General features: G+C 41.4%; 1 protein-coding gene across 2 annotated transcripts in view; it reads left to right on the plus strand.

The window, feature by feature from the left end:
- The window catches only part of LOC118106253 (transcription initiation factor TFIID subunit 4), a 90,066-nt gene that overhangs the window by 30,018 nt on the left and 45,459 nt on the right, over positions 1-14,589 (plus strand). For both annotated transcript variants that reach the window (XM_035154652.2, XM_035154662.2), the window contains 3 exons: positions 1,984-2,153; positions 7,660-7,790; positions 11,865-11,987. In XM_035154652.2, coding sequence (XP_035010543.2) covers positions 1,984-2,153; positions 7,660-7,790; positions 11,865-11,987 — 424 coding nt within the window. The remainder of the gene's footprint in view (positions 1-1,983; positions 2,154-7,659; positions 7,791-11,864; positions 11,988-14,589) is intronic.

Genomic DNA, 14,589 nt, shown 5'->3' on the forward strand with positions numbered 1-14,589 from the left:
TGTGCGAGGTTCAGAGAGCTGCTCTAATCGTCTTTGTCAACCTCCTGCCGTGGTGTCAAGTTTCATATCGGCTCTCTGCGGCCGCACCAAGGAGCAGGAGGGCCTCAGCAGGGTGGAGTTGCCTGACAGTGTGCGTCTGCACTCAGGCGCTCGAAAAGAACTCAGGGCCCCCGCACCGTGCACATGCACACACACACACACTAAAGCCCAAGCAGCACATGCACGTGCTCTGTCGCAACCAACAACGGTGGCACGGACGCAAATGACTGTGGAGGTGAGCCAGTGAGTGGCGAGAGGCCACTCTGTGTGTGTTCTGTGGTTCTTTGTTCCCTCCGTCAGAGCCACTCAGAAAAGCCGCTGCTCGCTCTGGGCCAGTCCTGTAAGCATGACACATCACCGCTCCGCTAATTCAGGCCAGAATCCGAATCATTACTTGCCAAGTACAATAATTGTGGAGGAATTTGTCTTTGTGACAGCTCCCACAGAAAGTCCCTGCCTTGAAAGGGTGCGCGGACCTTGTTGACTCTCAGATGCGATGACCCAATCACAGTTTCTGCATGTTTTCCCTGTTCTCCGCTAATATGCAAACAATATAAAGTCAACATTATAGCTGTGAGAAATGACCAGTGTATCAAGAAAATACATTAAGTGTGGCACAGCAGTGCGTAAATAGAATTTGCTGACATTAGTGTATAGCTTGATTCATCACAGCTCAGTGCCAATCCTCTGGAGCATCCTCGCTCCATCCAAACGCTCTTCATCTCCCCGCTTCTCCGAGTGTTGACACAAATAGACCCTGGAATGGGAATTTTGTGCCATTATGGTCAAAGCGTAGCCCACTGAAACAAAACCAATGGACAACTTCATCCAAGAAAACATTCATGAATAAAAACAGGATATCCAACACATTTTCACATGTTCGAAAGGAATATTTATCAGGATAATTTCAGGACGTGAATACTGATGTGAAGTAAATGTTTGAGTACAAGGCTCAATGTTGCTCCATGCCCAAACCAAGTTCTGAATTCTTGTTCTATGGATAAATTCTCTTTACTTAGAAAAATTAAAAGCACAAATGCACCCTTTGTGGATGCACATTTTTTTGCCGGTTTTCTTAAAGATTGTGATGAACATTTGCCCCTGCAGTGCAGCATTTGTTTCTGCTAATGAGGACAGAATGAGACAGTGTAGACGGACCAACCAGTAGGAGTCCAATACTTCTTTTACACCTACATTAGCAGGTATACGCAGGTTTTTAAACGTGGGTAAACCTGCCCAAAAAAGGCGATTGACTCCTTTCCAATTGCTTCCAGAGGAGTTTGCCCCTAACAACACAAGTGCACTAAAAACAGGTGCTCTCTTACCTCGTTGTTTTGCCAAATGAATGTGTTCATAAGGGTGCCTTTTTTCCATCACCGCCGATCGGAGCAGGAACCGATAAAAACCCGAGCCTACTGCAGAGTAATTTGACCCTTGAGTGAATACAGATTGCATCCATTCCCTTTGCAGACGAAATCCAGATGTTAGTGGGTGTTAGTGGTTTTTTTTGACCAGTTGAAAAGTTCCCCTGCGTTACCCTGGCTACCTTAACAGTGTGCGACAAGGAAACAGTCCCTAAACACACCTTCCTGAGTGTGCCTATGTTCCCCTTTGTTCCCCTGGCTCCCTAAACAGTGTGAGACGTTTTACAACTTTATCTTTATTTCAACCTGAACTGCAAGTCTTTACAAAAAGTACAAGTTAGTCTGTCTTGTAATCTATTGTTGCATGATCAAAAATCTCAAATCTCAAATATCAAATGTACCATATTTGTCTGTTTGGAGGTTTGTAAAAGATTTGAGCAAAAACTGGCCTAAACACCAACAAAACCCTTACTACACATAGACTGTGCCCTATGTAGGTGGCTTTATAATGTATTTTGTTTTAGTAAGTCATAATTTTCATTGTATGTATTTTGCTAATACCCTGTCTATGATGTTTCAGGGATGATGATGACATCAATGACGTGGCGTCCATGGCCGGGGTGAACCTCAACGAGGAGAGCGCTAGAATACTCGCCACCAACTCAGAGTTAGTGGGAACTCACATCCGCTCATGTAAAGACGAGGCCTTTCTCCACCCGGGACTGCTACACCGACGAATACTGGAAACAGGTGAAATATATCTACATGGCCAATTGAGCAATGTAGATCTTCAACATATAACTCAAGGACGTCTTAGCTGCAGTAATTGAAAGCTGGCCTTTCAGAAAACAATGTGGTTATTACAGCGACAGGAAGAATCTTAATGTCATCTCAATTTCTCCTCCACCTTCCCACTGTGGAAAAAAACAACAATCCAGAGCTGAATACCCAGGCTGCAGCAGTGATGAAATCCCGATCTGTTGTGTTTTGTGTGAGGAACATGTTGTTTCTGTGTTTATAGTGTCATCACTAAAGACAGTTTTGATTTTCTCTCCGTCAGTGGCTCGAGCCGAGCCTTTTCTTGTTTGGCCTCGGTTTAAATTTGATAACGCTTAACAATTCTTTCACCTCCTTTAATGAATTCTTCAGTGGCTGTCTGAACTCACTGGACCCCAGGCACACACATAAATACTTTATGGGTTTGTCTTTTGAAGGCTGGCTGTCAGATTGTCCTCTGGACTAAAGGAACAGAGTTTAGAGGAATGAGACATGGCAGCGAGATTTCTTTTTAGTGGATCTTGACACTCTGAGAGCACACGGCGTTGCACGTGCTAATCGATGCAGGCGGAAAGGTCTTGGCTTTTCATGATCACATGATAGTAACAATGTCTTCATTACTTCTTTTTGCTGCTGGCAGTCATATTTATTACTTGCAACATACTTTAGGCTCTCGCTGCATAGTGAAACCTGTGAAAACGGATAATGAGCGTTATTACTCAAAATAAACCTGTGCCTAGCTTTTCGCTCCTGTGCATCAGATCAAAAAACACAGCGTAATTCCACGTGACGGGGAGTCTAGCGCCCTCATCTCGTTTCATCTCAATTAAAGTATCCTCAGTGTAGCACGGAGACCTGCGGGTCATGTTTCGTTATGTGGACTCGTGGCGTGGTTGTTATCCCGTCACCTTGGGGCAGAGGGGTTGTTTAAAGATATAAATCTTTCCTGGGGGGGGGGTGCACAGCGTGATGCAGGGCAGGAGGCTAGGGCGCCCCCTGCTGGGGAAGTGGCACTTGTGCAGCTTTGTTGTGTCAGTGATTGGCCTCTCTGCGCTCCCAGCTGACAGCAGTCCGAGGGAGGCTCCCCCGGCCTGCCAGCTCCACTCAATCAGAAAGTGTTGGCTGCTCCTCTTTACTGTTCGGCCACCAAGTTTCCCTCCGCTCTGCCTTCTCATTTACCGCTGACCACCCTGCTCTACATCTTCACTGTGACCTCTCCTGCTCACTTAATGCTCTGCAAAGGGCTGGTCCTGTGTCTTCTTCTTTTTACTCAGGTATTCAATCATAGGACATAACAGTTCACTTTTTATTCATCTCTATCACCTTTTTTATTCTTAAGGAGACGTCCTGATTGCCCATTCTTCACCCCCTTTCTTTTCCTTTTTTCTTCTTTTTTTGAATTCTGATTCCAGGAGAGGATGTTTGCTGCCTCTTTCTATCTTCTTCTGCGTCTTGTTTCTCCTCCTCTCTTATTTTATCCCCTCCGAACAAACACTTGTGCCACCCTCCTCTCCCAAACCTCTCACTCCCCATCCCCTCATAATGCTCAAGGCTTGTCCTTGAGGTTGGGGGGTTGGTTGCGAGGTTGTGAAACCTTCACCCCTCAGTTTCAGGAACCAGGCACAGCTGGAGCTCTCTAGAAAAAAACTCCTCAATGTAATGATAGTCCGCTGGTACCTTTAAGTTCACAACACACGCTCACACACACACACACACACACACACACACACACGCACACACGCACACACGCACACACGCACACACGCACACACACACACACACACACGCACACGTCGGCTGATTACATATACATACGGTGCAGACACAAGGCGACAGATAAAACACAGGTTGTTAATGCTGCTGAAAATCCATACGGGGAAAATTACCTCAAAATTAATCACATATATATTCATAGCACAATTTAATTGAAAATAAACCTGGCTTGTTCTTTGGATTTGGATTTTTTTTCCTGTTTTCAAGTCACTGCTCAATTTGCAACCTTTTAGTTTTTGCTGTGTTTGCTCTTTTTTCGCTATTGCATCTTGAATACAGTTCCTGTTGGCAAATCAAGCCAAATCAAATTTATGAAGCCAAAAATATAAACAGTAAATGTAGGATTTAAAAAAAGACAAACAATAATAACCATACCATATACATATGCTTTGGATGACGTAGCATTTTAAATGAATGTTAGCAATATTGCCTTGCAGGGACTGGGGGAGGAATCATATTGCTCAGGTTGCTTGGGAGCGCTGGCAGGGAGCTTGAACGGAGCGTCGTCTGGTTATGAAACTTCTGGTTAAGGATCATCTCGGGGGTTTTTAGCATTTGATAAGTCTTCATACAGATGGGTGACAGATTTGAGTGTGATGGAGGATGTTGTCTAACATGTCGGTCCAAAATCCCATTGCGGTTCAGTTGGGTTCAGATCTGGTGACAGCGATGGCCACAGCAAACAATTCCCATCATTTTCATACTTAACAAACCATTCAGTGACTCATCATGCCCTGTGTGGAGGCAGCTACTCTGTTTCCCCTGGTAGTTGGTCCGTTCTGGGCCACATATGAAGGATCAACCACTCAGCTGATGTCCTCTGACCCGCTACAGTAGAATCATTTTTGTAGTTTGTAGCCAATGCCACAATTTTAACACTGACCAACACATACTGATTGATACTTTTCTTAAATTGGTCAAATCTTTCTTCAGTAAAACTGTGCTCATTCATTCATTCAGTCCCTCCTGACTCCACTCGCTCTCTCTCTCTCTTTCTCGCCCCGACACACACCAACATTGTCATCGGACATATCTGTAAACAGTCGTGATTATTTGCATATAGAGCGGAGAAGTGAGATCTGATCACATGATCACAGGATACACATCCAGGACTCATCGTAACGTCAGATGTGAACAGACGAACTTTGGATCAGATCTCTCATGACGGATCTTAATACCAATTCCTATCAGGGTCTAATTTGTCCAGCTTTTTCCTCTTATTTGTCTGTAGGTCGACATGTGTTTTGACTTCTGCAGAAATCTTATGATCATGTCAATCACCTTTGCTTTGGGAGTATGTGGTTGCTTTCGTGAGCCATTTGTTTTTGTTTGCTCAGAAAAAGAGCTGCTTTATTCTTGGCATCGTGCGAAGCACATCTACAGTAAGATGGGTGTGAACTGGAACAAAGATATGACCTGGGGCTTTGGCATTTCGGCTTTTTGAACATGAAGCGTGGTCCTTGTGGCTTTATTGGACCTTGACTCCTGATGTGCAGTTGATAAATTTACCATGGTCAGGAGGGATGAAGGTCAGGACCTGTATGTCTGAGATCACGGTGGTTTCTCAGGAAAAAAGGTGCGTTGCTTGATGTCGGGGAGAGAAAGAAGCTGCCCCCAAGTGGAGCTCAGTTATCTCAGGGTCTTGGGTTATTATACGACTGCGGGCAGAGCTTAAAGCGCACAGTGAAAGTTATGTGAAAAGCAGCAGCAATGAAAGCTACTTTAAGAATCACATAGTTAAAGGTATTGTAGACAGACACTCATTCAGACAGCTCATTCAGGACCTTTTCCGTGTTTACTGCCAGCTGCTCTTCAGGGGGACCCTTGTTGCTATGGATACCAGTCAGTTCAATACTAAATAAATATTCAAGTTATCAAGACTCAATGCAGATTGTGCCTCTCCATGTGATTGTGTTGGAAATGATGGGCAGGCTGCTGCATAAGAATGTATTTTAACATTATTTAACACTGTTTTTATATGATGTTTAAGCCACCATGCAGCAGAGGTGACCAAATAAACATTGACCTGCCTATTACCAACATTTCTTCCTCCAACTCTATGTGGTTCTTTCTTCAGAATGGACACAGTTTGTTTTCTGTCCTGGTATTTATGATATGATTTTTTATTTGTTCTTTGTGAAATGTATACAAGTGTACCTTAACAAGATGCTCCACATCCCTCATTCTAACGCAGACAGGCAGATCTTTGATGATATTTCCCCTCTCAAATGACACGGAGCCTTATTCTCTGAAATTTACAACTTCATTCCTCGAAATCTCTGATTCTTTTCCTCTTTAAAGGCCCCTGTTAAAAATGTTAATATTATGGGTATTAGTTCAAAATAGAACAAGCCACACTACAACACTACTCCTCTGTGAGGTTAAACTGATGCACAGTGGTAAATTAAGCTGAAATACAAACATCATTGTGCTAACATGGTCACAAGCTGATGTGAAGCAGGTATAACAGTATTACTAGTTTAGTGTGATAACATGCAAACATTCACTGTTAAAAAACTGCCCATAACTGGAGACGTTCAGCCTTTGATGAATGTCATTCCTGTTCTTTTCTCTCTTTCGAGTATGAATTACACTTAATATTAAAGCTGTCCAGCTCATTAGTCGGTTTCTAGCTGTGCCGTTTTTTTTCAGATTTTTTGTATCGTTGCATGTTGAAGAATGTGTTTTTTGCTCACAGAAATGTGCCCGTCTCTGGTTAAATCCTCTTAAACTTTCTCTGAAATATTAATGTCCCTGAAAGATCTTATTTTTGAAGGAGGCAGCAGCCTATTAGTGTTTTTCTTTGACCTTGTGACATTGCCACTTGTATTGCCACTGTAATTATAAGGCTAACAGGGCTCCCTCCATGTATTTCAAAGCTGGAGCTGGTGAGGAGTATATGTATTGTTCAGCTGATTTAAATAATTGGTGTGGTTTACTTAAAAGGGTGCCAGAGAGAAAATTATGTTAATGGAATAATTTAAAAGGAAGTTGGAAACAGATAGTAACACTACCAAAGTCTGTCCTCCTCTCTTTTGTTATGACTTCAGATGAGTTTTGCTCCAAGGAAACTAAATTATCCTTCTCCTCGCGAAAAAGAGATGGTCAATGTCGTTTACACACTCGAAGGAGCTCAGCTTGTAAAACCACTTTGGAATTTGCACTAAGACTGTGAAACAAATTAACTTTTCTGTGTGATGAGTCCTATTTCTGGGAGTTAATTGCACACAATAATCCAGACAGTTTCTCTCTGTGAATGTGTGTATGAGTACAGTAAGTGCGTATGACTGGAGGTACTGAATGACGGCCTTGGTATCCTGTTGGCTTGTTTTTATGAGTGGTATTTGTGTGCGCGTGTGTGTGTGGCTCTCAAAAACAATTACCTTCTACCTGCTTAGTTGTTGTTTTTCTCTAAAAGGCAAATTGTGAAAGCGAGAGAGGCAATAATGAAACAGTCACGTTCAACCTCTTTATTCCTTCAGGAAATCAAAAGTGAGGACAGATGCTATAAAACTTGCGGATGGTGAAAGAAGAAGAAGATCACTGTTTTAATCATGACACAATCAGTTTGAGAAGCAAGAGCACTGACTGTACCTGTTACATGAGAGAGAAGTGTCAAAACTAATGATGTACTGATTTCGAAACTGTCGTCTTGTCCTAAATGTGTGCATGTCTGTGTGTGTGTGTGTGTGCGTTAACTTCACAGCTAAGAAGTTCGGAGTCACAGAGGTCCCCATGGAGGCAGTGACATTCATCTCGCACGCCACACAGTCGCGACTTCGCACCGTGGTAGAAAAGGTTTCGACGATCGCACAGCACCGGCTGGACTCCTGTAAGGTAGGCTGAATGCATACACACATGCACATACAGACACAAACAGACACACACACACAGGGTGCTTTCAGACATGCACTGACATGAACTCCAGACATTTTCCTGAAATGTTCCAGAAGGGCTGTGTGTTGGAACGCAAATGTCTGAATCAGTTGCTCCGGACATTTTCCAGAACTTTTCCTGTCAGCCCCGAAAATGTCTGAGTGAGCTCAAGTGAGAACAGAGCAGGAAATATCAGAAAAATTCACAGCGAGGGAGCGGACTTGTTGATGACGTTTCTAACACAGACGCATAACTCAAAAAGACCTAAAGTAATACAAATATCTCAGGAAGAAAAAGTGTCTGACACCCAACTTAAGCTAGCTGATAGTTACACACTTGGGCTAATACTTTAAAAAAATAATTGTTCAACCCTTGAACTTGATGTGAAAAACGTTCATAGATTTAATTTGCCTGGCAAGTGAGTCCACTAATTGTGTAGTTTCCATTGGAATGAATTGAAAATAATTACCTTTGCCCTTGAGCTAACAGCAGCTAATCAGCATCCCCATATGTACTGCCTGTACTATTCCGTTATGTGATAATATAATCAACAATGATTAAAAACAAATTTGTGTCGCAGGTCAAGTTTCAATCCGATTGAACAGGGTCAGTTTGCGAGCAGCAGTGAATACATCTCACTCTGTTCCTCTCTGAAAGGAACAAGGAGTGAGATGTGGTGTTACTGCAGCCACACCCTGTGGGTTGCATTCAAAATATAACTTGGAACAAGTGTATTAGCTGGGACTCATTAGAAATTGATTGGATCATATAAACACATCCATAGTTAATAGCTTTTGTAAAGAAACACCATCAACAACACTTGTGATTTATGTTTCTACTTCCAAAATCCTGGAAACCTCTTCATTAGAAAGCCAACATGCTCACTTTCATGTACTTGACTCATTTATAAAGCCGGTGCTGTGCTGTTGAGTGTCATCGGGAAGCGAGTGCTGCCATCTTGCCCTGATGATGTTATTTTGAGCCAGAGTCTGCAGAGTAGTGACCGTAGAGTGGAGTCGCAATATCTAAATCCTGCTGATACACACATTCGACCAATCCCAAGTCAGTCTCAGCTGTTTCAAATGAAGTCAGAAAACAACTTAATTAAACCAAGCATGTCCCATTCACTAACATGGAGAAGGCAGGGTTCATGACCCATACTGCAGCTAGCTTCCAGGGGGTGATAAAGATGGTGTGCATGTCATTCCCCTACTCTCACCATTTCTTGTTCCACCTTTACTGACGCTATTATAAAATAAAAGCATAAAATAACCTTAGAAGTGAAATGTAAAAATATGAATCTGTTATTATGAAAAATGTGTGGCGAGCACTCATTTACATACAGCAGATATTTATGTGAGAAAATATACAGTAAATATTGGATTAAAACTTAAAGGGGAAGTTAAGTCACTCGAGTTGGAAAATAAACTTTATTACAGTGAAGCAGGCAGATGCATAAATACATAAACTGGAATATGGACACAGTTTTATGCTCCGATGTTCAAACACAAAAACACAGGGGCATGAAATCCACTGTTTACTCTCTCGCACATAAACTCATGGAAATGTACAACACATGAGAGTTAATATGAGAAATTGTCTTTACTCTTAAGTTGATAAACAGGTGAGCTCAGACTTTTCAGTCAGTCAGTCAAAACTTGAGGTATGAAAGTACTTCTGAGTCGCGCCTGTGTACACCCGCGCACTTTTCTCATTATCGGTGGCTTTATCTCTCATGGCTCTTGAATGTAACTATATAACCACATTTAATTGGCGTACATTAAAGCGCACATCCATCTCAACTACAAGCCTAAATCTTGACGTTGTTGGGAGAACTGGGGGGAAACTTTGAAAATGTGTTTTTCCCTGATGTTAAGGCGGGAGGAGGGGGAGGAGGAGGAGGAGGAGGAGGGAGGAAGAGAATCGCTCCAGCTGTCCCCATCTTGTTTTGTGCGTCTTCTACTTCCTTCTGTTCGTTCTTTTCCTCTTTTGTGGTTTTGTAAATGAGGTGTGTGTGCGTGAGGGAGACACGGAGCTCTGTGAAGCCACTCTGTTGACATCAGCGGAAAAAAAAAGAGAGAGAGAGAGAAAAGACCAAAAGACGAAGCGGCCTTAAAGAGCAACCGGGCTTTGGCAGCGGCGGCAGGATCTACGGCAAGAGTGCGGGCTCAGCGCTGCAACAAAGGGGGGACTGGATGAGAGAGAGAGAGAGAGGGAGAGAGGGGGTTGGAGGGTGCTGGCGATGAGACTCCTCTGATGTGTCTTTGTGTTCTGTGCCACCCAGCTTCTCTCATCCACACACACACACAGACCTGCCACACACACGCAGATAGAAAAGAGAGTGATATAGAAATCAAGCGCAAGGAGAGAACAGAGATGCGTAGGAGACATACACACACAAACACGTGAAATAAGCAATTATCCTATTAACTTTTGATGACCTACAAAAGTTGTTTTTACATTTGCCTTTCCTTTTCCCAAGTGGGAGGTGATGCTCCACATGCAAAGAGAAGCGTCGTCTGTAAATAGGAAAAGTTAGCGATCGGCTTGGGATGTGTTCAGACTGGTGATGTTCCACTCAACCTGTGTCCTACAGTTTAACCACATGTGCTCTTTATAATAAAGAGTTATTTCCTGTATTATAAATATATATTTCAATGTGGGTAGTAAACCTTTGTGCTTTTGTTGTCAGCCATAGGTGCAAGTTACACCTGTCCATTAGATAATGATGAAATGTAACAAAGTACATTTACTTAGTTACTGTACTTAAGTAAATTTTTCATGTATCTGTACTTAACTTATGTGGATTATTTTGAGGTATTTTTCACTTTTAACAAATATCTGTACTTTCTACTCCACTCCATTGCATCACCTTTTCACTTTTTTCCCATATTTTTAAAAAGCAATCAATCGTTAGAGTAGAATTGGTCCGTTGATCCAATCCGAGTGGGCAGGTCACTGCAGCAGCAGCATCACTAGTGCAGAAACATCTAAACTGGATTGAAGGATGAAGAGGCCACTGCCGAACCTCAGCCGTAAATGAATGACAATAAAAAAAGTTCAGTAGCATCATCTGCAGCATTTTGTATTAATATGAGTCTGTATTATTCTTGTATCAGACAAAATATACAGTCGATACAGTTAATGATGTAATAGACAGTTGCATTAGGATATAGGATACACTCTGCAGGTACTTTTAATACTTTAAGTATATTAAAATATAGTTCTTACTATTACTTGCTAACTAACTTTTACTCAAGTTAATGTTGTACTTTTACATTTTTATCTATTTATTTGAAGACTCAAATTATTGTCAAAAAAAAGAGCTTCTAAAGAAATGTCCATAAATGATTTTGTAGTTGTATATAAACATTTGTAAACCTGTAAAACAGAAGTTTGTTTTTGAAATGACATTAAACCTGTAAAATAAATTTTAAATTGTGAAGTCACACAAAGACACAGTGAAAAAAGAAGATGAACATTGTGTGTAGATACAAAGCAGAAAAGTGTGTCTGCACAAGTATATTGTGAATCAATTATTCTAAAAAAGATTCATCGATATGAAATAGAAAAGATATGAAAAAGAACAAATATGAAAATAATTACTAGGTAGACTTAACTTCTTATCAGAACTGTTTATCCATCAACTATTCAGAATTCTGATATTCATATACTTAAGTTGTGAGAGCAGCAATTACAATTATTATTATTACTACATACACTAACAAACCATTATTGAATGGACAGACTAGTCGGGATCACATGACCTATGATGTCAAATCAGTGTCCACATTTTCATTGTCATTGATGTCAAGCAAATATTCAACTATGCTCTGTTCTTTCTGTCAAACTTGATATTTTTTTTACAATAGGGTTACATAGTTTTTCTTTATTGTTTTTGATTGTTCACTGGGTATAGATGTAATAAAAGCTTTCATAAACTTCTGGGGGAGAAGCAGCCACTGAACAGGACTCTGAGCTTTTTTTTCTCCAACTGTTAGCGTTGCAGTGATGTTCTCTCTATCTGCCTGTCAGGATGAGTGCTACGAGCAGTCTGCAGACGTTCGCTCTCAGCTCCGCTTCTTCGAGCAGCTGGAGAGAATCGAGAAGCAGAGGAAGGACGAGCAGGAAAGAGAGATCCTGTTGAAAGCCGCTAAAGTAAGTTATTGTCACCTCACCATCCTGCTGTGTGTGTGCGTGTGTGTGTGTGTGTGTGTATGAGAGAGACTTGTTATGTCCCCACGCAACAGTGTGCGCTTGTGTACTGGTGTGTGTGTATGCGTGTGTGTGCATGTTGCTCCTGCGCAGGCCCTGACAGATGAATTAGAGTGTGACACCAGTGGATGAAGTGACCTCCCTGTGTCCTCCCAGGCTCCTGGCCCCAGGGCTCCTCTGTCCTGGCTCTTCCTCCCTGGACACAGCAAGGAGGGGGGGTGAGGGGGTGGGGCATACACTATACACAACTCCCATGCACCGCGCACTGGCCGCACACTCAACCAGCCCCACGTACAACCTGCAACACATCCCTGTATCACACAGCCTTGACAGCTCATCCGTTTCTAAAAAGAGATTTCATTTTTGGAGAAGCCAGCGAGTGATGTCTCTGTCCATCCATCTATGAGCTTACACAGTTGTCCTTATATTGTCCTCAGCATCTGGTATTGAGTTAACTGGAAAGTCCATTTAATAGAAAGGAAAACTGCATCATTGAAGTTGTGGAGTATGCAAAGCATTACCTTGCCTAATTTGCACGTTCACCTATTGTCACGTTTCCATCACTGCAGATCCGAACACAGATTGTATCCAATCACATTGCAGACAAAAGCCAAGGTTTTTTGACCAGTGAAAAATCTTTAATACCAAATATATTGTACGAATATTTTTTAAATTGAGAATTTTACAGATTTAAATGGTTAAAAAAAAAAAATTTAACGACATTTTCTGACACCATTTACCCTTCCTGATACCGATTCCAATACCCGGACTTTGTGTATCTGCCAATATCGAGTACTGATCTGAAACCAGTGCAACGACTCATATATGTATTTTAACAGTTACTAAACCTGTATGGTTTTTGGTATCGTTGTCATACTTTAAAGAAGTGGTATCGGATTGGTATATAGACTCATGTACTCGCAGATACCCTGACCCGGCATTTTTGTCAGAATTTGAGGCATTTCTGATGCTGGTATTGGTATCGGAACATCTCTTGAAAAAAAAATATCTTAATTTCATCAACAGATGCATCATTTGCCCAAACCTTGTTAAAGTAGGATGGGTGGGGAAGAAGAGGATAGATACTTGGTGGTAGTAAGTGAGCTTCATCTTCAAACACAGTCTACAAGCAATGCTTTTCACTGCACCCTGAACGATGGAGAAGGCTATTGAATGGACTCATAATTAGTTGGGAAATATGTGAAATATAACAGTCTGTCATCATTTCATCAGTTAGCAGCTGCTGCTAAGTCACTGAGTTATTTAAGACGTCTGGATTAGAGCAGGGTCTAATATCCAATATTAATCTGAAATCCTTCTTTTTCTTGGCCCCATGTCATGAGCTTTTTGCTGTTTTATTGTTATTTAAGCTTTCAGATGATTGTATTAATTATAGAATCTAATCATACTCAAGTGGACCTTACATGCAATGCAACACTATAACCTTTTTCAAGCACATAAAAGACCCTTTGGAAAATATCATAAATTGTTGCAGAGAAGTTTTTACTTATATACTGATCATTGTTACAACAAGCTCATTATAACTTGACACAAAAAAAAAATACAGTAAACAAATGGAGGGCATGAACAAGCTTTATAAGACAGTATTAAAACGACGTATTTCAAACAGCGTCTTTGCATTGTTACCTGTCCACTATAGTGATCTCAGTCCTTTGCATATTGAGACATTTGTTTATCAGTAAAAAAGAGGTCCTAAAATTGGAAAAGATAACCACGGACCAAAAATAAAAAGAGCGAGAGAATCTTTTCTAAATGAAAATGCCCCGCAGTGCAACATTAGCAGAAAGCTAGGTTAATTTAATTAATTTTGAATAGAGCCAATGTCCCACAGTAAAGATTCTCATTGCTGCACACCTCACCGTCTTAATTGCATTATTACGCTCCGGTCCTGCCATGCAGGATATTAGAAAATGGCCTAGTTGATGAACGCTGGCCACCGGACCTCATGACCTGTCTGTTTATTCTTTTAGGAGAAGCCACATCAGGAAACAACACTGTAATGTGTGTTGTTAAAAAAGGAATGCTGCAGCTTTTCAGATCCCCTCTGTCAGTTTTCAGCTCTGCATGGCTGAACAGTGTGATCTTTCTTTTTTTTTTTTACCGTGAAGAGCTGTTTTTAGTAACAGGATTAGTGGAGAACTTTTGCAAATTTAGCCAAGTTCCTGCAGGAAGGGCTCACCACGGGGCTATTTGCATTGCACAAGCCTCCATGAGGAGAGTTGGACTTCACCTCAGAGCCATGTCTGTGGCTTTTTGGCTCCTGTTGCCATGGCGTTTCAGGTCAAGGAGAAGTTTGGAAAGCAAATTTTTGCCTGATGAGTGTAAAGTTTATTACACCAACACACTGCCTGACAACATGCTAGTCACATTTCTATGATTTAACTCTGTGTGCTCAATCTTTTTCTGACTTCTCCACATTATCATATGTAAGTAAATATATTTATTGCATCTGTTGAATTACTACACATTGTTTTAATATCTGTCAATGGTACAGGCATATTGAAAGGAACACTATTTAAAATAA

This window comes from Hippoglossus stenolepis, chromosome 1 (genome assembly GCF_022539355.2).
Source record: "Hippoglossus stenolepis isolate QCI-W04-F060 chromosome 1, HSTE1.2, whole genome shotgun sequence".
NCBI lineage: Eukaryota > Metazoa > Chordata > Actinopteri > Pleuronectiformes > Pleuronectidae > Hippoglossus > Hippoglossus stenolepis.